Source organism: Marmota flaviventris, chromosome 9 (assembly GCF_047511675.1).
Source record: "Marmota flaviventris isolate mMarFla1 chromosome 9, mMarFla1.hap1, whole genome shotgun sequence".
NCBI lineage: Eukaryota > Metazoa > Chordata > Mammalia > Rodentia > Sciuridae > Marmota > Marmota flaviventris.
This window is the reverse complement of record NC_092506.1, coordinates 31,413,695-31,438,984: the sequence shown is the minus strand read 5'-3', so window position 1 is coordinate 31,438,984 and position 25,290 is coordinate 31,413,695. Positions and strand designations below refer to the sequence as shown.

At 43.7% G+C, this 25,290-nt stretch overlaps 2 protein-coding genes across 2 annotated transcripts in view; both read right to left on the bottom strand.

The window, feature by feature from the left end:
* Positions 1-908: 908 nt before the first annotated feature.
* Positions 909-6,900, bottom strand: C9H11orf91 (chromosome 9 C11orf91 homolog). Its single transcript, XM_027936569.2, has 2 exons — positions 6,362-6,900; positions 909-5,105 (listed from the first exon to the last, which is right to left on the bottom strand). Exons 1-2 carry the CDS (start codon positions 6,849-6,851, stop codon positions 5,020-5,022), a joined length of 576 nt encoding a protein of 191 aa, XP_027792370.1. The 5' UTR covers positions 6,852-6,900; the 3' UTR covers positions 909-5,019.
* An 11,324-nt stretch (positions 6,901-18,224) lies between these two features.
* Cd59 (CD59 molecule (CD59 blood group)) overlaps positions 18,225-25,290 on the bottom strand; it is a 28,914-nt gene continuing 21,848 nt past the window's right edge. The window contains exon 5 of the mRNA XM_027936570.2: positions 18,225-19,369. Coding sequence (XP_027792371.2) covers positions 19,143-19,369 — 227 coding nt within the window. The 3' untranslated portion in view covers positions 18,225-19,142. The remainder of the gene's footprint in view (positions 19,370-25,290) is intronic.

Sequence of the window (25,290 nt, the reverse complement as noted above, 5' to 3'; positions counted from 1 at the left end):
ATACTGGTTCCTCCAAGCCACCCTGCTTATCCAGTATACCCGGCAATGGGTGTTCCTGCCATCACACTTCCCCATGCACATTTTCCTTTGGGGGAACAACCTCTTCCATTCCATGTTGTTCTGGAGAAGCTGACAATCACACGATCCCCATCCTACTGGATGCTGATAACAGGAGTTATGACCAAAACTGGGTAAGCTGTGGGGCAAGTGGTAGATGCCAGGACTGGGTCCATGCATTCCTAGGAACTCACCCCACTCACCCACCCTTACTTGGTAAGTTGTGGGCAGCAACCCAGCCAGTCCCAAACACATGCCTGCTAGTATTCATGCTTATTAAAATATCCTGGACCTACTCTCCTCACCCTGATCTCTTGCAGGTTGTGCTCCTTCCCGGCAGGGTCACTGGGACTGATTGTGGCTTTATGCAAGGGCCACACCTCCTGTTCTGCAGGGTCTCTTACCACAGGCTCTCTGTTCCTCCCTCCCCTTACTCTTGCTGGTGGTTTCCCGCCCTGCCTTTCATAGTCAAGAGCCTGTCTTTGTCGGTAATGGGGAGTTATGTTGGATAGCTTCTAAACAACAGAAGCTTATTTCTTATAATTCTGGAGGCTAAGTTCAAGATCAAGGTGCTGCCAGATTCTGTCTGATGAGGGTCAGGTTCCTAGATAGTGCCTTTTAGCTGTGACCTCACATGGTGGAAGGAGGGAAGGAAAGGCCTTTTGGCTGAGATTAATACCCTTATAAAAGAGTCCCCAGAGAGTCCCCAGAGAGGGGACTCTTTTATAAGGGCATTTATCTCATCCATAAGTGTCTTACCTCGAGATCTAATCAACCTTCTAAGTCCCTACCTCTTAACACCATCACGTCAGGCATAGGTCTCAACATGTAAGAGGCACAATCAGTCAGTCTGTAGTACAGTTCCCTTTATTTATTTGAGGGCTGGGGGTGAGGGAGTACTGGGAATTGAACCCAAGAGTGTTTTACCTCTAAGCTATATCCCCAGTGCTACCACCCTCCTTTGAGACAAGGTTTTGCTAAATTGGTAAGGCAGGCCTTAAACTTCATTTCAATCCTCCTGCTTCAGCCTTCTGATTTTAGCTGAGATTACAGGCGTGCGTCACTGCCCCTGGCCTAGCACCATTGCTTTATTAAACTCTTTTGAATTATCCAATTTTTGTGTGTCACTGTTTCCTGCCAGAACCCAATTTACCGTCACCCACACTTCCCACTCTGCTCTGTTCAGGGTGTTCACATGGGGGCTTTGTGGCCCAGCAAGTAAGAATGCAGGCTCTGGAACTGGCCCCTGTCTGAATTGTATTTACTAGCTGTAATATTGTGGCCACATTACTTTATTTCTTGGTGCCTCAATTTTGGCCACCTATAAAATGAGGATAGCGGTCTCTACCCTATAGGATCATTATGGGTATTAAGTGAAATGGTCCATGTAAAAAGCTTAATGTTATGTGTGATGCCTAGAAATTGCCATTAAGTAGAGATTATATTGTTTTAACATAATATATGATTATTAACTATAGTCACACGCTGTACAACAGATCTCCAGAACCTGTACATCCTTTCTGAAATTTTGTATTGATTATATGCTCCTACTGTGAACTCCTCTTTGGCCTTTTCCAGATTCTTTTTTCCCCTGAAACTGGAAACCCAGAATTTAAATCTGGGTTGAAAAGACATATGCCACATGGATGGCACTTAGGCCACCCCTGCCCCACCCATACCCCTGGCTCCCACTGAGCCCATTCAAGGCCTCCACAAGAACTCCCAAGTGCTAATGAGAGCTGGGACTTTAAGACTAAGCTGTGAACCTGTTTGCTTCTCCAGCTCTGGTCTGCAGGAAATGGGCCAGTGGGAGTTGGTGGGAATGAGGTCTAATGGCAGCTGCCTGGCTCACCTGTACTGTAGCAGGGGGTCCTGAGTGGGGGACCCTGCTGCAAGTTCACTTACAGCTGTGTGTGTGTGGGGAGGAAACTGAGGCATCAGGGCTGAGAAGATACCGGGATCACTGTCCTTGATGGCTTGCCCTGTCACCTGTTATTCCCAAGGCATCAAGAGATGCAAAGGGATCTGAACTTCTTGGAAGAAATGCCAGATACTTCTGTTTTAGGAGCTTCTGCATCTGCACCTCACAGAGGATCATTTGAGCAGTCTTACAGACCTGAGTTCCACCCTGGCTCTGCCATGTCCTGGCTCTGTGCCTGAGGGTAAGTCACTTAACCTCTCAGAGACCCTACTTCCTCACTTTTAAAACATGCCAAGAATAGGACCCATCTGTCACAAGGTGGTGGGGAGCAGCAGATGAGATCACTCCCATCAACTGCCTTCCTAGCACACGTGGGAACTTACTAAATGGCCACTTTATGAGTATGTTCTGGGTGGGGCTGTCTGGACTCTGGAGAGAGAATGGAAAAACAAGGCCCCCTGGACATATCTGTCTACATATGATCTCTGTACTGGGTTTTCTCCATGCTTGGTTTATTCTTATTTGTTCTCGTTAAAATTCTTCAGCCCCTTCCCATTACTGGTCTGGTGAGCCTGAAATTTTCTGGGAAAGCAAGAGAGCTTCTCTAGCAGCAATCAGCCTGGGCTCGAATCTGGCGTCTTCCAGGAAGGAGAGATAGGGCTCCAAATCCCCACGCAGGATGGGAGGGCTCCTGTAGGCAGAGCTGAGTCTGCCAACTCTAGGGAGAATTTATATAGTCTTTATTTGGTCTACGTACCTGCATAGTGTTTTGTAAACATCTGAATTCACTGCTGAGATTGAGAAACAAGGAGCCCTTATTTACCCTGTGCCCACATTCCTATCTTGGCAATACTGACTGGAGCTAGGTGTCTGTTCCCCATAGTCTCCCTTGGCTTCCTGTCTTCAGTTGCAGGGTTTCCAGACTTGCAGGCATGCGCATTTGCATCCTTAAGCTGGAGGTTGCTGCACCTGCTTGTGTGTGTGAATATACAACTCCCAGGGTTCCCACCACCTGACTTACTCACTGGCATCTACACCCCTATACCATAGATGTAGCTTCCTATCGCTGCAGATGGATCATCCGTACTCTCCTCTAAAGCCAATCTCTCTCCTAGGAGCTAAATCCCCCCACCACCACTCCCACTATGGTCTGTTCCTGTTCCCTCCAAAATTCACACTGGAAAATGAATCCTCAATGCAACAGTGTTGGAAAGGGGGCCAACACATAACCTGAAGGAAGTCTTATACCATATCTTAAGTAATTTTGTCCATAAAATACTTTCATGATGTAAATTTTCCACTATGGTGTCACATATGCTCAAAAAGTTTTTGGTTTTGGAGCATCTTGGATTTGGGATTAGAGATACTCTATAATTGGCTCTCTTTCTTCCTACTCACTCCCTTGCTGGTCTCACTTGATCTCACCCTTCAAATACACCTACACGCCCGGCAACTCCGCAACTTATAGCCCCAGTCCAAGCCTTCCTCTGAACTCCAGGCTTAAATAGCCTCCAGCTACATAGCATCTCCATTACCAAGTCTAGATGTCTAGACAGACGAGCCTCACTTATCTCAGACTAAATAGCTGATCTTCTCCCCCAAACCTGTGGTCTCCTGTCTCAGACCTCAGTAACCCTGTATTCCAACCCCCTCATTGCAGCATCATTTTTTTAGGGCCACTAATCACTACAACCTCTTAAATGCTCTTCCCATTTGCCAGCTGAAAGCCCTATGGTCTATTCACAGGCATAGGAAGAATCTTTAACCTACAAGTCAGATCATGTCACACCTTGGCTGAAAGCCATCTAACCACTGCCACTTGGAGTAAAGGTTGATGTCCTCATCAGGGCTGTAAGATCCTACACACATGGGCCCCCTCTGGACTCACCCCCACCACTCTCTCTTCTCACCTCCTGCTCCAGTCATCTGGGCTGTTGGCTGCCTTTCAACAATGCTGGCATGCTCCCCCTTAGGCCCATCTGCCTGGAACATTCCTCCAGGTTTCTACATGGCTATGACCCTCAATCTCCAAACCTTGTTGAAAAGTACCTCTCAAGAAACCCTATTTGAGCTGGATACTGTAGCACACCCTGTAATCCCAGCAGCTGGGGAAGCTGAGGCAGGAGGATCTAGAGTTCAAAGCCAGCCTCAGCAACAGCGAAATGCTAAGCAACTCAGTGAGATCCTGACTCTAAATAATATAAAATAGGGCTGAGGATGTGGCTCAGTGGTTGAGTGCTGTGGAGTTCAATCCCCAATACCCCTCCCCTCCAAAAAGAAACCCTATTTGAAATTCTGCTTTGCCTTCCTCTGATCTTCTTCTTACCCTACTACTTTGTTTTATCCTCCTAAGCATGTTATCTTCTTGATACCATATTGTGGTTTGCTTATTTAAAATACTACCTGTCAGTCTGTCTCCTGACCCCATTCTAAGGAAGGGGCATGGACATACAACAGCACTTGACAAGTATTTCTTGAATACTACACATGAATTTCTAGGAAGGATCATGGCTTTGATAAGACTAGTAGAGAGTTTTGTGTTCCAAAAAAAAATATTTTTTAAAACAAAAAATAAAACACTAAACACTCGCATGGACTAAAAGATGTTTTTAGGGGAAAAACATCTGGTTTTAGTTCTGGTCCTCAAAGAACCTTTCTGAGCCTCTAGAGATACAGCAGCAGAACCGAATATCTATTGCCCTTGGTTTCTTCTAATTCCCTCCTACACATCCATCCTTCTGGTTTGTGTGAATGTGGTGATATTGGGGGGCCCTTCCTCTCATGTCAGGAAACTCTGAATGCTGGCTTAGCAGCAGCTTCAATACCCTATAAGGGACTTCCCCCAGCAGCGGCACAGAGGAGAGAGACCATGAGATTTACCACACAAGTGGGTATTGTATGTGAAGTATGTGCTGGGAGCAACAAGAACAGCAGTAAATACAGAACAGAAAATAACCATCTTTGAAATGACAACAAATGGGAGACATTATCTAAGCACTAACACCTATGGAGGCGGCTTCCCAGCTCTGGAGGGCAGCAGCTCAGGACAGAGAGGTCGACTTCTTTCCAGGTTGCCTGGTCTTCAGTCCTTGTAACTTCTCATCTTTTAGCGCCTTCAGGAATTTATCTGCAGGAGAGCAAAACAAACAGCTGTAGTAGAAAGGAGGACTTTGCCTAACTCTTCCTAAGCAAGCTTCTAGGAAGCAACTGTGCTCCCTATGTGAGCCCCAAACCATCTGTGATCCAAGGCAGGGGTGAGGAGTGGGTGGGAAAAACCTAATAGCCAAAACACATCTAATGGGGAAATACAGTGTCAAGAAATCCAGGAGTTTGGGCTGGAGTTGTAGCTCAGTGGTAGTATGTGCCTAGGACGTGAGGCACTGAGTTTGAACCTCAGCACCACATAAATTTTAAATTTTTTTAAAATAAAGAAATCCAGGAGTTAGACAAACCCAAGTTTTCTAGGGATTGTTTTCCTTCCATGGCTATAAGAAAAGGTATGTTACAGGGTGTCTGATGAATCAGAACTATTCTCATGGCCCCGTGGACCTAAGCACTTCATACTTCCCTTCCTTGTGTGGCAAGGGCAACCAGTTTGGTTTGTGTGAATGTGGTGATATTGGGGGGCAGTTGGAGTGGTCTTTAGCCAGAACAGGGATGGGAAAGGGCAGTTTATGGCTACTGAACACTCTACTGTGCAATAGGCCCCAAACCATCTTACCCTTCGACATGGAGAAATTGGCTCCCACACCAGAGGATACCTGCCCACATGAGCACACCTGGTCTGGCCTGGTCTATATCCCTAAGACTTTGAATCTAAAACCAGATGGCAAAGTCCAGGACCTTGGTGAGGGACTAAAGGGACACAGGGAGGCAGCCCTCCAGCACTGAAAAGTGAATGTCTCTGGGGTTCCCTTACAGACACTACAACTGATCCTCACCTACTTCCCCCACCTCCCTCCAGAAGACTCCAGTTTAAGAGTGAACATTAAAGGTTAACTTCTCTAGAGATAAGAGCTGTCTGTGGTAGGTGAAGCTCCATACTCAGGGATGGGGTATTATTGTGCAGGATTAAAGTTCAGAATGCGGGTAGTGGCTGGTGATGTTTCAGGTGTGGGGTTTAGAATCCAGATTAACAGAATAGTTCAGGATGTAGTTTGAGACTAAAGGGTCCAAAAATTTCAGAAGTGTGGTTGCAGGGAGGAGTCGGTTGAAATCCAGGATGGGGGGGGGGTCTGGGTTCTGGGGGACAGATTTTGGATCAGGGACTCCTGGGGACTGGAGTCTGAGCCTAAAGCCACATTGTGGGGCTCAGCATGGAGCCAACGAGGGAGCCAGGGCAAAAAAGGATGGGCTCAGGTGGCCCCTGAGGGGGTCACGCACAGCGCTGGGAGTCGAAGCCATCCCCAGTGATGGTGAGCAGTTCCAGCTCCTTAATTCGGATCTCCAGCTCGCACAACTCCTCCGGGTGGGAGGCGGAGGCAAGCCGTGGGGTGGCGGGGCCGGGGGCCAGGGGTGAAGCAGCCCCCTCGGGGCCCGGCGGCGGCGAGTAGAAGAAGCGCAGTGGCTCGTAGGGGATGGAGGCCAGGCCGGAGGGCCACGGCGGAGGGCAGGGGCGCTCGCTGGGGGGACCGAGGCCAGGCGGCGGCGGAGGGGCCGGGGCCGGAGGTCCCTGAGGCAGGGGTCGGCCCCCAGCCACCCCACCGGCCGGCGCCCCGCCCGCCTTCAGCGGCACGAAGAGCTTCTTCCAGATGTTAAAGTCGCTGAGCGGGGACGAGGAGATGCCGCGGTCGTAGAGGGAAGGGAAATAGAGGGGCGGAGCCGGCCGCTGGCTCATCGTGGGGCTCTGACTGCCGCGCCGCCCCTTCGGCATCTTTTGAATGAGAGGCTGCGTGGGAGAAACCCGCGCCCGGACTCGCGCCGGGGCCCCGTGTCGCCGGGGTTCTCGGGTTCCACAGGCCACGCCCCGACGGAGCGCGGCCCCACCCTTTCTCTCCAGCCCCGCCCTAGACAGGCGGTGCTCTGAAGCCCGGAGGCCACGCCCCAGAACGTGGCCCGCCCATTGACGTCAGGGCTCGCCTCTATGGTGGGAAAGCCACGCCCCAAGGCCGAACCCGCAGTTTAACGCAGCGCGCTCCTTCCAGCCCTGCCCCTCGGCTGCTCCCGCTGCTCTTCGGTTCCTCCAGCCTGTACGTGTCCATCTTACCCAGAAACAGAAAGCAAGGAGTTGGCCCAGGCTGCGAGAGAAAACCTTTTTCAGCCTTTCTCTCCTTTTATCAGGGAGAGAAAATGTTTCCCAACAGTCTCCCCCTGCGCCAGCACACTTCCCTCATTGCCTTAGTAACCACTCCTCGCTGCAGAGCCCCGGAGAAAAAAGTGTCTGACTACTCATTCTCCACAGTGGCGAAGCAAAGGAGAAGAGGATTGGTTGGGAATGGCTGTTAGAACCAATCCATGTTTCTCCCGCACACTTAGCAGTGTCGTAGAAGATTTTGGAAAACAGAATTCTGGTCTGGATTTGTAATGGCCCTGAAGGAAATGATGAAGTTTTGTTCTCTACCAAATGTACAATATCAGGGGCTGATAGGTAACACGATAACCACCAAAGAAAATCCTGCTGGACCCACCTCAATCAGTTCACTTGTTCTTCATGAGAGACCTGGACATTCTGTCCAAGGGCCGTGCTTATGTATGCATGTGAATAGCCTGTGAGTATTAGTCATAGACTGGGGGGAAATAAATTTTCCTTGAGAGCCTCAGCCTAATGTTCGTTGGTGTAAATGCATAAGGAGTCAAAGAGTCAGTAGCAGCTCCACAAGTGAATGCTATATATACACATGGTGTGTGTGTGTGTGTGTGTGTGTGTGTGTGTGTGCATGTAGCTACAAAGCAGACAGATGTCCAAGCTGGATAACTTTTGGCAAGTTGTTTGACTTCTAAGTAAGTTTTCTATCAAATAGAAATAAGAGAACCAGACTGCCTCCTTGAGTTATTTGATTATCAAGCAGAAGAACAATGCTTCAATGTGTGAAGCACTTGAAACTTAGAAACTATGTCCAAATGCAAGGGGAAACTCTCCCCACAGAGAGGCTTATCTGCAACTAGGGAGCCCCCCCCCCCCACACACACACACACTTAGCTGTGAGCTCCTTGAGAGCAAAAATCCAGCCCAAGGATCCTCTAATATTGAGCATATAATATGGCCTGATAGCTGGGCATGTTGACTCAGGCCTGTAATCCCAGCAACTCTATAGAGGCTGAGGCAGGACATCCACCTCAAAACTTAGTGAGACCCTATCTAAAAATAAAAAATAAGAAGGGGTGGGGATGTAGCTCAGTGGTACAGCACCCTGGTTTAACCCCCAGTACTGTAAAAACAAACAACCAAAATCCTCATAGGGAACTGATAAATATTTGAAACTTTTAAAATAGTGTTATATGTAATGGGAACTAAAGGAGATACCACCCCAAAATATGCAACTTATGGTGTAAGAATTATTTTGAGGCAAAAGCAATTGAGAAACAGCAGTCATAAAAGAAACCCTGTCTGCCCCTTCCTGCCTAAAATCAGAGTATAAATTTCCCATTGTGAAGATGTCCTTCCTCCTGTCCCATGCCAAGAAAAGGAGAACTCATTACTGAGAAGGTACTAACTTCAGTCTGCCTAACAAATCTTGCCTTCCTGCAGTTTCTCCTATTTATTTACCTTCCCATAATTGATTGTCCCTAGAAACCCAAACATTTTCCCCCTTTCTCTGGTCACTTTTCCACAATTTATAACCCTTTGGTAAGTGGCATATATAAGTTCTCAAGCCTAACCACTTCTTTGGGCTACCCCTTCCTTTCTACCCTATGTACATGTGGGTAATAATTCTTTTCTTCTGTTACTCTTTTGTCAGTTTAATTCACAGGCTCCAGGTATAGATACAGGAACCAAGAGGGTAGAGGAAAAATATTTTTCCATCCTGTAGAGAACCATCATAGTGGTAAGAGCCAGGTATTTGGACTTACACCTGGGACTGAGTCCTGGATTGACATGTACTTGTTTGTGTGAATGAAACTTTTCTGGACCTCAATTTTGCTTTTCAATGTATTTTTTTAGTTGTTGGTAGACACAATACCTTTATTTTACTTTTATGTGGTACTGAAGATTGAACCCAGCACCTCATGCATGCCAGGCAAGCGCTCTACCACTGAGCCACAGCCCCAGCCCCTCAGTCTTTTAATCTATATAATGGGAATAGTAATGGCACCTACTCACTTGGATTGGCAAGATTACATAAGATATTCTAAATGCCTAATCATGATAATTTGCTCTGTAAAAGTTAGCTTTTGTTATTATGTATTGAAGGTCCTTAGAAGGGAAAGAGATTTTGTCATTATGTTTTGTAAATTATGGAATATAATCACATTTTTACATGTATGTATCCTTTTGAAGAGGAAAAGCTTAACAGATTTCCCACCCTTAACTCCAAGATAATCTGAATAGATTTTATACTGGATAGCTTAATTATATCCATGTGGTTATTGCTGGTAGTTATTTAAATAAGAAACTGATGACAAAAAATGTTTTCTCTAACAACTACACAATAAAACTCAAGTGCCTCAATCAACAAACATTGAGATAACCCCAAATCTGAAGATAAAGTCCATAGGGGGTAATAAGAAATCACAGTAGATAAGGCAAAATTCTATAGGTTGTTTTGTTATGGCGAGATTGCAATAAATCACCAAGTTGATTTTAAAGCAGGAGACCAAACCATCTTTATGCACCAGCCAGCAGTCCAGATTCATGAGCTGGTGGGCCAAGGGGCAAGCTGCAAGTCTACACCCTTTGACACCCTCCAAGAATTAGAGTACACCTTTATAGTCGTATGCTATGCTAAGCAACTGTTGATGGGACAGAGGCAGGGTGTTCCCATCGGAGAAGCATTTCCTACATGACATGGAGTCTCAGGAAAAAAATAGAGTCTATTTAGTCATTTCCCATATAGCCTGGCACATAACAGTTTGTGCAAATAAGTCTTCTGAAAACTCAGGTTGGTGATGCAGAGATACAGCAGGCTTCAATACAACTTAAATAAACCCTTCCCTTCCTGGGTTTCAAAGCTCTGTGTCACCTGCCTCTTACTCACATTCTCCATTAAGCACCAGCTGTTGGAGCTGGATCCAATTCCAAACACTCTTGAGTCCCACCTTCCTGTGGAACCAATGGAAAGGCCTTTGCAATAAAGGTCAGCTGCAGGAAGTGGCTCTAGATCTGGAAGGCCGTGGGCTTGCTAATAGCACACCTCAGGACAGAGCCCTCTCACCCAGTGCAGGGCCTGGTTAGGAAAGCCACAGGCTGGGCTGTAGCCTTTCCTGTTAGAGCAGAGAACAGGCCACGGTCAGGCAGGTGGGTTCTTTCTTCACCAAACTCACCAGTTGGTTGGGGCCTAGAAGTTCCTCTCCAACACTCTGACTTCCACTCTCTGTTTAACTCAGGCTGAATCACTGCCGCTGCAGTTGGCATTTGGAATTTTCGTTTGCAGAGCCCTCTCCAGCCAGGAGGGAATGGAGCAGCTGAGTCATTCGCCTGCTTCCCTCAATCATCCCATTGCTTCCTTTGGAGATAATATAGAACTCCCCCTCTGGCTTGTTCCCCTAGGTTCCCTCCATTGCTTTAGCTCTGCGTCTGGACACACTGCCAGCCATGGGTGCTTGGCAGTTTTTTGGGGGGTCCTGTAGTGTTTGTGGCTTGGAATGCAGGTTGAATAACTCTTATCCAAACTGTTGGAACAGCCAGGTGTGGCGGCACATGGCTATAATCCCAGGGACTCAAAGAGGTTGAGGCAGGAGAATTGGAAGTTCAAGGCCTGTTCAAGGCCTCACCAGCTTGGTGAAACCCTGTCTCAAAATTTTAAATACATACATACATACATACATACATACATAAATACATAAATAAATAAATAATAAAAATGCTGGAGCTATAACTCAGTGGTAGAGTACCCCTGGATCCAATCGCCAGTACTGGAAAAAAAAAAAAAAGATCCCAAATCGCTTCAGACCAGAAGTGTTACAGATTCTGGAGGTGGTTTTTTGTTTTTGTTTTGTTTTGTTTTTGTGTGTGTTTATTTTTGTGAGGTTTTTTAATTTTATTATTATTATTATTATTTTAGTATTTGCATAGACTACAGATTGAACTCCCCCTAATCTAAAAATTTGTAATCCATGCTCCAAAAGCTGAAACTTTTGGAATGCAGATCTGGCTCTCAGGAAGTTTTGGATTTTGGAGAATTTTGGATTTCTGGATTAGGGATATTCATCAACCTATACAACAGAGTTGTGTTTGAATCTAGGATTCTGTGAACGTGGGATTGTCAGATCAGTTCTCTGAACTTCAACTTTCTTTTTTCCTTTTTTGGTACTGGGCATTGAACCCAGAAAGCACTTAACCACTGAGCCACATCCCCAGCCTTTTTGTGTATTTTATTTAGAGACAGGGTCTCACTGAGTTTCTTAGGACCTACCTAAATCACTGAGGCTGGCTTCAAACTCATGATCCTCCTGCCTCAGCCTCCTGAGCACCCAGCTCAACCTCAACTTTCTGATCTATAAACTAAATAACTGCTTCATGGGGGTTGATGTACTTGATGAAAATATGCATAAGCAGTCCTGGAGACACATAGTAGGTGCTTCCTACAGTTTTTATACAGTTATATATAACCCATGCAGGGCCTGGTTAGAAAGCTACAGGCTGGGCTGAAGCCTTGAGCACTGGTGAATTGATGAGGTCAGTGGAGCAGAGGGGGTATACCACCCCTAGAAAACCAAACCCACTCCAGATAATTTGGCAAGGCCCTCCCTGAGAAGCTGCGTATCTCTGACAATGATAATAGGCATATAGAGAAAGGCCACAATGTCTCAGGCGCTTGTCTTAAATCATATTTTTCTAACCCAAAGCTGTAGGTGCCATTTTTCCCATTTTACAGATAAGCAAACTGAGGCTTGGCAGGTAACTCACCCAAAGTCCTATGGATGGTTAGCATCAGTCAGCAGGCTGGCTTCAGTGGTGCCTCTTCACCCTCCACAGCCGCCCCACTGTCCCCCAGCACCCAAGGCAAGGCTGTGTTCATGACCTCTGGACTGCCACCTCTCTTCTCAGCAGGAGGCTTGTTTGTACCAAGATTTAAGGGCCAAGCTAGTCTAAGAAACCCAGAACAGACTTCCTTTATTATTGATTTGAATGAACCATTGTGTGGGTCTAGAGGTGGGAACTCAGGCCCACCTCCCTTTACAATGCCCTCTACAAGCAAGTTTCTTAAAAATGCAGTCCAGCCCTTATTCCTGTTATTTGGTAGATGTGTTCCTACACAGCTGCAGAGTAAGAAAAGAAATTCTTTTTTAGTAAACTGAACCCTGAAAGTATTTTAATGAAATAGTGTGTGCAGAAGCCTAGAAGATAAACAGGCTGGGTTTAAACACCCCCCGACCAGCATCAACTAGCTGGGCTACTTTGGGCTAACTGTGTCGCCAATACTTATTGACCATGTACTTACGAGTTCTCATGTTGCTGACTGAAAGAAATAGATGTGTCAGAATGTTCTGTTGGTAGCCACAGAATTCGTCACAGATTTTTACCAGAGGGCTATAAGATGACTCATGGAGTCAAAAGCTTAAGAACTAGCTTGTTTCAATGGTGCAGAGACCAGGGCAACTTCAGGAATTCAGGAACAGGAAGGAATCAAGTGCTCAACAAGGTTGGCAGGCTATTCTCATCTACTTAAGGCCCCTTGCTGCCTTTACCCACAGAGGCTTGGAATAAGTAAATACCAGCTTGGCCAATGGCCCCCCCACCCCCTGCCCAAGACACAGCTCCAGCCAGAGGATATGATCAGAAGATAGTTGGGAGTTTTCTGGGGAATATTTTACTTTCCTAGTAAGAGAGACAAAAATGACTAAACTTTCCCCTTCATTTTCTCTTCCTGCCATGAACTTGAATATAATGCAAAAACTTGTGCAGTCATTTTGTGCTCATAGGAAAAAAATAAGAATATCACTGAGATTCTGGCCTAGATATTGTCAGGCAGTTGAGCCAAGGCTTGCAGTTGCTTATCTCTGGATCAGTTATGGAAGAAAATCAGACTCTATTGGATTAAACCACTCTAAGGTGGACTGTGTATTGTTTACTGTTAAATACCTTCCTGAAAGACCCATAGTCCAACCCCCCCACACAAAAAAAATAAATTTCTTTTTCAGTCCTTGCATAACTCCATGCAAGTCAAATTTTGGGAGAAATTTTGGCTAGAGGAGAGTAGGTTACTTGTATTAACAGTCCCCCCACCATAAAAAGATAGATGTAATTCCCCCAAATTTCTGGACAGAAATTTTTGGTGGCCAGAAACAAACTTTCTCAAACTAGTTCAAGGAATAGAAAAGGGGAGAGGGCATTAGAATAAGGCTAGATTTTACTGAATCCAAGGGCAGGCTTCTGAGCCCCAGTCAGTAAAATTGTGTTGTCATCTATAATCTGTAAGCACTCTTAAGGGTTTGGGTATAGACAATACTATTCATAATAAAAATTCAGAAAATCAAGTGACCTGGTATATTAACAGTGCTTAAAGTAGGGCCTGGCACATAAGAAGCTCTCGAGTTATGACCACTATGTTCCCTGGTCCCACTAGGTCCATACTGGTGGAGAATATGAATTACAATTCAAAATTCCAGTTCCAGCCACAACACCAGATCACACTAAATATGACAGCTACTTAAACCAATAAGGGCAACCACCATCCTATTGGTGTAAACACTTCAGGTGGCCTGATCGACCTATCTGTAAGCCCACAACCAGGTTGGTGGGGTCAGTGGAGACAATGAGCAATGATTATATGTAGGCTCAACATACTGAAGCTATAACTAAGAATAGCAAGGGCAGGAACAGCAATGCCCTAGAGGAGCTGATCACAGAAAGGAATGCCCCAAACACAGCTGAGGAAGTTGGAGTTTCCCAGTTTGTTCTCTGCAGGGCACATCTTCTCCCTCTTCTCTAGAGACTCAGAGATCCACCCAGCAGCTGGGGAAAAAAGAAAACATCCATACCGCCAGTGAGCACTGCAGACCCCTACCTAGAAATTAAGGTACTTAGTTGAGTGTAGTGACACTTGCCTGAAATCCCAGCAACTTGCAAGGCTGAAGCAAGTATTGTAAGCAAACAATACACAGTCCAACTTAGAGTAGTATCATCTGATAGAGTCTGATTTTCTTCCATAAAACATCCAGAGATAAGCAACTGCAAGGATTGCATGTTTAAGACTGGCCTCAGCAATTTAGCAAGACCCCATCTCTAAATTTAAAAATAAAATTAAAAAGGTTGCGAATGTAGCTCTGTGGTAAAGTACCTTTGGGTTCAACCCCCAGTACCAAAAGAAAACAGAAAAAAAAAAAAAAGAAAGAAATTAAGGCACTCAGTGTGTTCATTTATCTTGCCCCTAAATAATAACGAATGTATACGAACAGCTTTAGTTTAGACAAATAAGACTATCTATTATAAATTTTTATACTGAATAATAAAAGAAATTTGAAAAGAAGACCTCTAGTCAGTTCCTACTTATGTCAGCCAGTGCGATAAATGCACTATGATTCACTGGAGGTTGAAGACCTCTAGTCACCTATCCATTGCTGTGACAAAAAAACTGAGATAAACAACTTATAAGGAAGAAAAGTTTATTTTGGCTGACAGTTTCTGAAGTACCTGACCATTCTCCACTGCTTTTGGGCCTGTGGTGAGGCAGAACATCATGGCAAGGAGCATATGGCAGGGCAAAGCCGCTCACCTCATGGTGGCCAGGAAGCAAAGAGGAAGAGGAAGGGGCCAGAGTCCCAGTATCCCCTTCAAGGGCTGTCCCAGTGACCTAACTTCCTTCTACTAGACCTCTCCCCTAAAGGTTTCACCACCTCCCAATAGCACCACCAGCTGGGGACCAAGCCTCCTTCTACACCGGAGCTTTTGGAAGACACTGAAGATCCAAACCATAACATTCATATATTTGAGCATCTTTATTATTGCCAGGCCCTTTACAAGTGCATTCTTTTGAGCCTCACAACAATTCTTGAGGTAGGTGCAAAAAGCCAATGCTTAGAAAGGTTTAAAAAAACAAAACAAAACTTTTAATTAGAGATCTAGCAAATTAGTAGATGATACAGAACCCAATTTCCCAACTACTAAACCCATACACTTTGCTGCCTTCCTTAAATGAAATCTCTCTGAGAAGCAGTGGACATTTAGAAACAGTGGCAGACACTGTGTTCTGAAATGATCTTCTGTTTCCAGAAAAGTCTAATGTGGTCCTGTGAAGCTCACACTGTTGGGGAATTTTTCAGTAACAAATGACTGCATTTAATGTTTGCTTTCCTAAGATAGCAATTGATTTTTTCAAAGCACCAGGGGTTTATTCCAGACTTCCTTTCAAAGTTAGCCTGGAAAGTACATTAAAGTCAGTGTGCAAACGGGTAGGACAGTAGAGTGGTTTACCTAGGGAGCTGTGAAACTATTGCCTTGGTGGCCTTGAGCCATTCAGCTAACTTCTCCAAGTGTAGTTTCATCTTATGCAAAGTGAGATGATACTATGGATGAAAATGTATGTAAAATACTGAGCTCATCCCGGGGCAATGGCATGTGTCTGTAATCCCAAAGGCTTAGAAGGCTGAGGCAGGAGGATCATAAGTTCAAAGTCAGCCTCAGCAACTTAGTGAGGCCCTAAGCAACTTAGTGAGACCCTGTCCCTAATAAAATATATAGAAAGGGCTGAGGATGTGGCTCAGTAGTTAAATGCCCCTGGAACAAGGGGAGAAAAAAAAGACACAGAGCTCAGAACCCTTCACCAAAAAGCTGCCTTCATTGAAATGAATGTCAGGTGGGTATGACCTTCAGGCAGCTTTGCCTTCTCAGCACAAGAATCCTTTAACAAGAACTGTTAGCATTAATTCAGATCTGTTTGCAAGTAACAGAAACCTATGTGCATCAATAGGTATGAACACCGATAGTTGACTTTCTGTGCAAGATAAATCATCTGGTCCTGCTGAGGACTAAGATGTATAAAGCTGGTCCATTCTCTCAGGAAGCAGAAGTCCAAAACTCGTGAGTTGGTCAGACTCATATCAGGACACACACCACATGATGTTCAGTCATGGGGCTGACTATGAGGACACAAGAAGAATATACCCATACCTTGAAGCCCAGTATGTCCAAGATGAACTTGGACAATGATCAGCACCCTTCAGGACATAAAATGAGTTCCACTTACCCACCCATCAGATATACCTTGCACACAAGGCTCATTCCCCAAAAAAGACCCAATGGAGTTGTCACTAGCCAATATTGACACTATGACAGTTTCTGTAAAGCCATGCAAAGATCACTAGATTTAAGATCTTCTAGATCACACTCAGCTCCTCTCTGGCCTTTTCATTGTTGCTTTTGGGTCCAGGACTCAACCTTGGTCTGTGGCATTATCATAGCAATGTTCTACAGAAAGAAATCTCAAGGCTTAAGGCAATCTATATGTTGCTTGCTGAGTTTAACTGATCAGCAGCCCTCTCCCCACCTAGAAGCACCCAGATTCTGCATTAAAGAACTACCTTTTCCCCAATGTACTCAGGCCAAGAAGTGAATACGTGTCCCAAGAGAACAGGCAGACAGGCTTGTATTGGAATCTGAATCTTGAGAGAGACTTTTCAGGGACTGCTGGTTTTGGGGAATCTGGAGGCATTTCCCCACAAGGTTCCAAAAATTTCATTTTCTGCATAAGTGAGTCAAAATCAGTTCTTGTTCCTTAAAACTCTTAAATATAAGAGACTCAGTCAGTGGCTGTGGGCACCATCAATACTTCCTCAGGCAGAAAAAGGCCTACTGAGGAAAGAGTCCTAACTTGTCATGTCTTGAATAGATGATGTGAAGAAAAACAGTGTTACCATGGATCACTCAAGGCGGAGGTGAGGAAGTCTCTGCTTTTCAATATTTAGGTTGTGGCATCATTAGATGAAAACCAATACTGCCCAAATGTCCTTCTTCAATTTGCTACCACTGAGCATACTGCATCTGGACCAATAAACCACACTCATCCATTTGATTATATTCTATTTTCAGAAAAGCAACATTTTTTTGCATTATCATCTAAAAGACTACACAATGCATTTCACTTGTAGAGCAGATATAAAATCAAGAATTTTCGAGTTAATCAATAAATTCCTCTTGCATCTGCATAAACCATGCTATGCTATTAAATACAACTAAGAACACAGGAATACACATGTCATTAAGCCTATGGGATCTTAAGAATTATACAGTAACAACCATGGGGAAAAGGGAAACTTTTGTCCTCCTGAAAGGGATATACCATTGTTTAGGAAAAAGGAAGAGCTTCCAAAAGCATCAACATTGGTGACTATGATTGTTATGGGTCAGGCTATATGGGCAATGACCACAGAGACTCCATTTTGCCCTGAAACTCCACGTCATGTAAGAAATGCTTCTCCCAGGGAAAGCCCCACCTCTGTGCCCATCAACAGTTGCTTAGCATAGCACATTTGGCAACACAAAATGGCAATCCTTATATAATGTAATAGTGTTCTCTCTTTGGCTCCCATTTTTCTTGAACAATGTACCCTGTCAAAAATTGACTGTCTTTAACTTGTACTCAACTAGGGATGTTTTGACCCACTCTCTTCTCTGCTTATGACTTTAGATCTCATGACATTTGTTTATGGTTTTGAATCATAGCAACAGCCACTTATGCTTTAATATGGTTTTGGACTATAAAACCATATTAAACCCTGGAAGGGGGTCGAAGGGTGTAGACCTGCAGCCTACCCCTTGGCCTGCCAGCTGGTGGATCCGGATCGCCAATTGGTGAATAAAGTTTGTCTCCTGCTTTAAGATCAACTTGGTAATTTATTGCAATCTCGCCTTAACGTGATAATAGCCCACATGAATGTATTTTATATCATCTGTGCTGAGTTAACTAGGAATCACCACACTGAATGCAGACAGGCGGGTAAAATATGCTTCCAGATCTGTTGCTATTAGTGATGGCATTGGGAAATCACACATGGCAGCCCCAAAGGCTATTCCCATTGCATGCATTCCATACATGCATGAGCACACACACATATGCACATGTGCACGCGTGCACGCACACACACTCATACACACACACATCTTCCTAACAGTAACAGTTAAAATAGGCATACTTAGTACTCCCAGCCATGTGGTGTGGCATAGAACGTTTATTCTTAAATTACATGTGGCAAAATCAAGATATCCCACTTTTCCAAGCAGGGTGAAAAAGGAGGGAATAGAGCTTAAATACTCATTAAGGCAATTAAATCTTTCTAGTGAAAGACAACAATGCCCACCAAAATTTATACACACGGAAAACCTCAAATCCCCCAATTCTCTCTAAAGACAAATCCTGTGTTTGTACGCCCTGCCATCTAGGAACCTTACCCGGTCCCTGCCATATGTCTTCTAGCTGAGAACAGAGCTGTGATCCCGCAGTTTCTGCATTAAGGACCTCGTTGCTCTGGCAGCGGGGTGGTAGCTCATTGGTAGAGCACTTGCCTAACATGCGAGAGGCCCCTGGTTTGATCCTTAACAAATTAAAAAAAAAGAAAAAAGAAAAAGAAAAAAAAATCTCATTGCTTCTTACTGACAGCCAACATCTAGAATATTCAGTGTGCCTACATGGCAACACAGGAGCTCTGAGGTTTACAGAAGCATTTCCTGTGACGGGGAGTCTTCAAAAGAATCCCCCTGCCCCCTGAAAGTACTGCTCATGCTATTTAACTACATCCAAAGAACCAGAGGGAAACGCCTAAGGGTTGCTAGAACCCACATAAACTATCCCCACACAGCTGGTTCTCCAAGAGCAGAGGGAGGAGCATGTGACTACGGAGTTGCACATGAGTCACTCAAACCTCTGTCAAGTGCACCTTCCCTGAGCACAAGACTAGTCTTCCAAGTCTCTTGGAGTTCCTCTCTTTTATCTAAACTGTTCCAGATGGACAATTTTATTCCTTCCCAGCAGGATCCAGTTGAAAAAGAATAAAGGCTTTGGAGGGCAGCTGCCAGGAAATGGGAAAGATAGAGAAGGGGACAGCCTGCAGAATCCTTCCTGGTGTTGAATCAGAGAAAACAGTTCCAGGATGTGACCAGAACCAGCGGCACCACCAGTATGGTTTTCCCTGATAAGGTGACCGTCCCTCCTTTTTCTTTTACTGGTTTTTCGAAGTCACGGTTACACAGCTTCTTCTGGCAGCATCTATATGTTAGCTCAGGCTCTCCTAATCTTTTTGAAAACTCTTCGAAAGTGCAATCCTTATACTTCCAGCACTGGTGATATATTCGTGGCCCTGTGGGGAGACACACACAGGGGTTAAGAAATCAACTGTGTAGAGTTCTGAATCTGCCCTTGAACCCTCCATTCTACTGCTGGGAACTCACTCTGTGGAATTAGATCTAGTCAAAAAGGGTCCTCACAGCTGGGGCGTAAGAGGGACTGAGAACTCTTCCATAAGACCCGTCTTGTCAGAGCCAGTGGAGATGAGTGGGATGGAGGGGGGAGGGGAAGAGGGGGAGGAGAGCGTATTTACACATTTAGGCATTTATACATTTAGGAGAGAAATTTGGTATTATCTACCAGGATTTTAAACAAAATCCCTTTTGATTCAGCAATTCCACTTTTAGAGTTTACCCTATGAAGTAAAAAGGTTATGATGTACAAAAGGTAAACAATAGAAGCTCAGGAATGGTCACTTAAGTACTATCCATATAGCAAGAAGAAGCTGAAAAGCAAAGAGTCTGCTAATTAAAGAGTGTTTGAAGAAATTATGAAAGGATTTCATACAGAGGTGCTCCATGCAGATAAGGAATAACACAGGCCTGTTGGGGCACAACAAGTGCCTGAGTTTAAAACAAAACACAAAAGACCAACTTCCTTCCTCCCCAAGATAAAAGCTGGTATCACCAACATCTCCCTTCAGTCAGATGTCAGGTGCCTCAGACATTTACACCGTCTAGGGGACTGCAGACAGGCTGTGCTTGAAGGTGGAGGATGAGACAGCAAGAGGGACAGAGGTTGGCACTGGTGAGTCTCTCTTAGTCTGAAAGGCTTCTACTAAAGGCCCCAAGGGTGAAGGTACCTATGCACTGCCATCTCTGGGGTTGATGTGTCGTGAACCATCACTTGCTGGAAACCAGCTTCACAGAAGAGGCCTGTGAGAAGTCCATCAGAGATCTCATGAAATCCATCAAAGGTAAATTTGAAGAACAGACCAGAAAGAGTAAAACCTTTTTTTTTTTTGAGGGAGGAGGGCAAGTACTCACTCATCCACCGAGCCACACCCCCAGCCCTATTTTGTATTTTATTTAGAGACAGAGTCTCACTGAGTTGCTTAGTGTCTCACTTTTGCTGAGGCTGGCTTTGAACTTGCGATCCTCCTGCCTCAGTCTCCCGAGCCTCTGGGATTACAGGTGTATACCACCTTGCCCAGCCAGAGTAAAACCTTTTATGACAGGAGGTGAAGAATAAATCCAGCACATCCCTGCTTATTTCAAAACTACCCCATTTTTATTGGTAAAAACATGAATCTAGATGGAAGGTTTGCTCCCTCAGGCTACAGTGAGGAGTGTGTGACTCCATGCATGATTTTCTTTATGGATGCTTTAGAAATGGAAAATGTTAACAAAACTTGACTTTGACCAAATTGGCTGCTGCTTATTAGCTACACAACATCAGGAATTAAGCCAAATGGGGCCGATGTCAGCCCTTCCTTGATTCTGAAAGTGAAAAAAAACATGTCATTAGGTTGTCTAAAAATAAAACACATTTCGACTTTTAAAAAAAGGATTCAGAAAAATAGATACACCAGACTACGTCAAAGTTTAAAAACTTTTGTGCTTCAAAGGGCATTATTGAAAAAATAAAGACAACATGCAGGAAGAGAGGAAATGTTTGTAAATTAAGTGATAAGAATTTAGTAGCCAGAATATATAAAACATCTAGCTTTTAGCAGAAGCACAGAGCTGGGGGAGGAGGAAAGTAGTTTTTTCGTGTGTGTTTTGTTTTTAACTCAGGCTGTTTCCATACTAAACTTACAGGCCTGTGTCATTCCTTATCTGCATGGAATACCATGGTATGAAATTCTTTCATAATTTCTTCAAATGCTTTATAACTCCAGAATAAAAAACAAACATGCCAATGGAAATATAGGCAACAAACAGACATTTCTCCAAAGAAGACATACAAATATAGGCAATAAGCACATGAAACGATGCCCAACATCACGAGTCATTAAGAAAACCAAAATCAGGGGCTGGAGTTGTGGCTCAGAGGTAGAACGCTCGCCTAACATGCATGAGGTACCGGGTTCGATCCTCAGCACCACATGAATATAAAATAAAAGATATTGTGTCCACCTGTAACTAAAAAATAAATATTAAAAGAAAAGAAAAAAGAAATATCACAATGAGATATCACTTCATACCTGCCAGGAGGATAAGATCAAGACAATCAAAAAAACAACAAGTGTTGGCTAGTAAATGGAGAATCTAGAACCCTCAGACATGGCTGGAGGGAATGTAACATGATGCAGAGACCTTGGAAAAGTTTGGCTGTTCCTCAACATTGAGTTATCATATGATCAAGCAATTCTACTCCTGAGTCTAAATAACCAGGAGAATGGAAAGCTATGCTCACACAAGAGCTTATGCATAAATGTTATATATTTGGCCATAACAGGAAGTGACATACTGATAGCTGCTCTTACATGGGTGAACCTTGAAAATGTAAGGCTTAGTGAAAGAAGCCAGTGACAAAGGACAATACTCTATGGTTCCATTTACATAAGTGCCCCAAACAGGCAAATGTACAAAGACCAAAAAGTAAATGAGTAGCTGGCAGGATATGGGAGGGAGGAATGGAAAGTGACTGCTAATAGGTAAGGGGTTTCTTTTGGGGGTGACAAAAGTATCCTAGCATTAAACATTGGTGATAGATGCACAACCTTGTAAATATACTAGAAGCTACTGAATTGTACATTTTAAAATGCACAGTTTGTGGCATATGAATATCTCAAAAAAAGAAGAAGAAGAACATAGACATGGAAGAGTATGTAGAATATCCATTTGCATAAATGAATTATTTATGCATGGGGTAAATGCAATATTTTTTATTTGGAATGATTCCATGTTACTTTCATGGAAGAGTAGTCTTCATTTACATTTCTACATGGAACAAGATTTTTTAAAATTATCATATGAATGACTTATTTTTAAAATATTTTAAACTTCACTTAAAATCATTATACTACTCAGTAGTATAGGAAAAATTTCCACAAGCATACACCATGATATTTTTAGAAAAATGTCCATGGGCATGTAGGAAACTAAAGGCAGAAATATAAATGATGAGGATTTTATAGTGTTTTTTAAATATTCATAAAAAGCATGTTGAATGAAAAAAAATGTATTAGTTGAGAAAGAGGTGTTTTGGTATATTCTCCTCTCCCAATAAAACAGTGTCCATGTGTCAGATTGTGTGCCAGATACTGGGGATTTGTACACATAATAAGGTATCATCTTTGCCCCAGAATCATTTTCTTATCTTCTGTGCTAGTGCCCATTCCTTATTTAAGATGTGTAACTATTTTATCTATTTTCATTCATAGCTTGGGGTTTAACAAAACATCTCTAAGTTCATAACTGCAGGTATATATAAACTGTCCTGCCTTCCTCCTCAGGGAGGATGGGTACTGGGATTGGATTTTAATGATCTCTTAGTCCAGAAGCAGAAGCTAGCCATCATTCCCAAAATGGCTCTATTTGCTTGAGTCATACCTATTAAAGTAGATGCTTCCAATATTACAGGAGAGGCTAATGTTCAATAGGACAAGATACTGCTTTATGTAATAGTAATTAAGTATCGGAGCTTCAAAAGCATTAAAGTTGCCATGATTTTAATTAGAGAAGCCTAATAGCTTGAGGAGAACAGAGAGCAATTTCTTAATAATTGCTACCAATTAATCACTTACTATGCATCCTGCGGCGTGCCAAGCACTCGAATTATCACATTCGAATGATAAACCACATCAGAACTGCCCAAAGTCAAGTGGATTCTATCAGTCTCACAGCATTAGAGGCTCTCTCTGCTTGCACAACCTTCCCACTCTTAAAGACTTGATTCAAACTTACTGAAAGCAATAGTTTCTGTCTTAAGCACCTCTAGGTGTGGCCCTTATTCAGGGCACTGTCATCATCCTCTAAGACTCTAAGTACATTTAACAGGATTACTATTGTCAGGAGGCCACTGAGTGGTGGCTGAGTTAGCATCCAATGCCTGACTCTCTTCTAGACTTTACCCAATACTATCATATTCATTCTTTCTTCTAACTGCTCCAGTAACCCTGGAGGTAAACATTCCCATTCTACAGCTGGGGGGAAAAATGAGGTCCCAGGACCCCTTGAAGACCCCCCAAATCTGAGAATGTGCAAGTCCCATACATAAAATGGGGTAGTATCTGCACATAACTCGTGCACACCCTTCTGTATCTCTAGATCACTTAAAATGCCTAATATGATTTAATGCTATGAGAATAGCATTGTACTGTATTGTTTAGGGAATAATGACAAGGAAAAAAGTATGTACGTGGTTAGTGTAGACAAGAGCCTGGCCCCACCCAGCTCTCTGGCCTCCTTTTTCGAGATATGAAACTTTCTCCCACACAAGCCCCTATTTGTTTTTCAAATAGTTCTGATCTGTGGTTGGTTGACCCCAGAGGAGAAACTCACAGATATGGAGGGATGACCATATTTCAAAAAACTTCTGGTTATTACATGTCTGGCTCAAGTTTTGGGACTTATGTTTATGAGAAGAAGAAAAATGTTTGAGATTTACATGACCTTTAAAGAAAATATAAATTGCATTCCTTTGATCACTTTTAAGTTCACAGCAAAACTGGGCAGAAAATAGAGAGAAAACTGTGACCCAAACACAACCTCCCCACTAGCGACAACCCAACTGGTGTGATAGCACTTGTTATGAGTGATGAACATACATGGACTCATTCATCACTGTTGCCCAAAGCCCACAATTTATATTAGGGGTTTATTCCTGGTGTTGTGTATTGTATTGGTCTGTTTCCCTACTTTAATGAGATGCCTGACATCGGCTAACTTTATAAAGGAGTTTATACAGCTTACAACTCAAGAGGTTCAAAGTGAAGACTGGGCCTCCTCATTGGTTGGGCTTCTGATGAGGGCCTAAAGGAGGGTGGCATCACATCATGGTAGGAGCATGTGTGGGAGAAAGGTTCATATCTCGAAAAAGGAGGCCAGAGAGCTGGGTGGGGCCAGGCTCAGCTAATTTATAATAACCCTCTCATAAGAGCTACATAAGAGCTACTTTAATTCCTTTTGAAGGCTCCTACCCAACTGCCCAAGGGATTCTGTATTAGGCCCCATCCCTTAAAGGTCCCACCCAACATTGTCATACTGAAGGCTCAGCTTCCAATACATGGATCTTGTTGGTTGGGGACAAACAATATCCTAACAATTGCATAAATTCTGTGGGTTTTGACAAATACATAATGACATGTATCCATTATCATACAGAGTAGTTCATTGCTCTGAAAATCCTCTGTACTTCCCCTATTCATCCCTCCTTTTGCTATAACCCCTGGCAGCCACTGACCTTCTTATTGTTTCCATAGTTTCATCTTTTCCAGAATGTCATGTCACTAGAATCAGATAGAATGTAGACTTTTTAGGTTGGCTTCCTTCACTTAGTAATACATTTAAGATTCCTCTGTGTCTTTCCATGACTTGATAACGCATCTCTTTTTAATGCTGAATAAAATTCTAATGTCTGAAAGTACCACAATTTATCTATTCATCTGCTATAAGACCTCTTGGCTGCTTCCAAGTTTTGGCTATTATCAGTTAAGCTGTTGTAAATCTCCACAGGCATATTTTTATGTGGGTATAAGTTTTCAATCCATTTGAATAAAGAATGAGATTGCTGAATCAAAATGGTGCTTTTATAAGACACTGCCAAGCTATAATCCATGGTTGGACCATTCTGCATTCACACTAGCAATGAATGAGAGCTGCTGTTTCTCCCCCATCCTTGCCATTATCTGATGTTGTCAGTGTTTGGGATTTTGGCCACTCAGAGGTTTTCAAAAATTTTGGAGGCAGCACAGTATCACGGTTTAAAAGCACAAATTTAGGAATCAGATGAATTTCCTTGTTCAAATCCTGACTTGGTTACTTGACT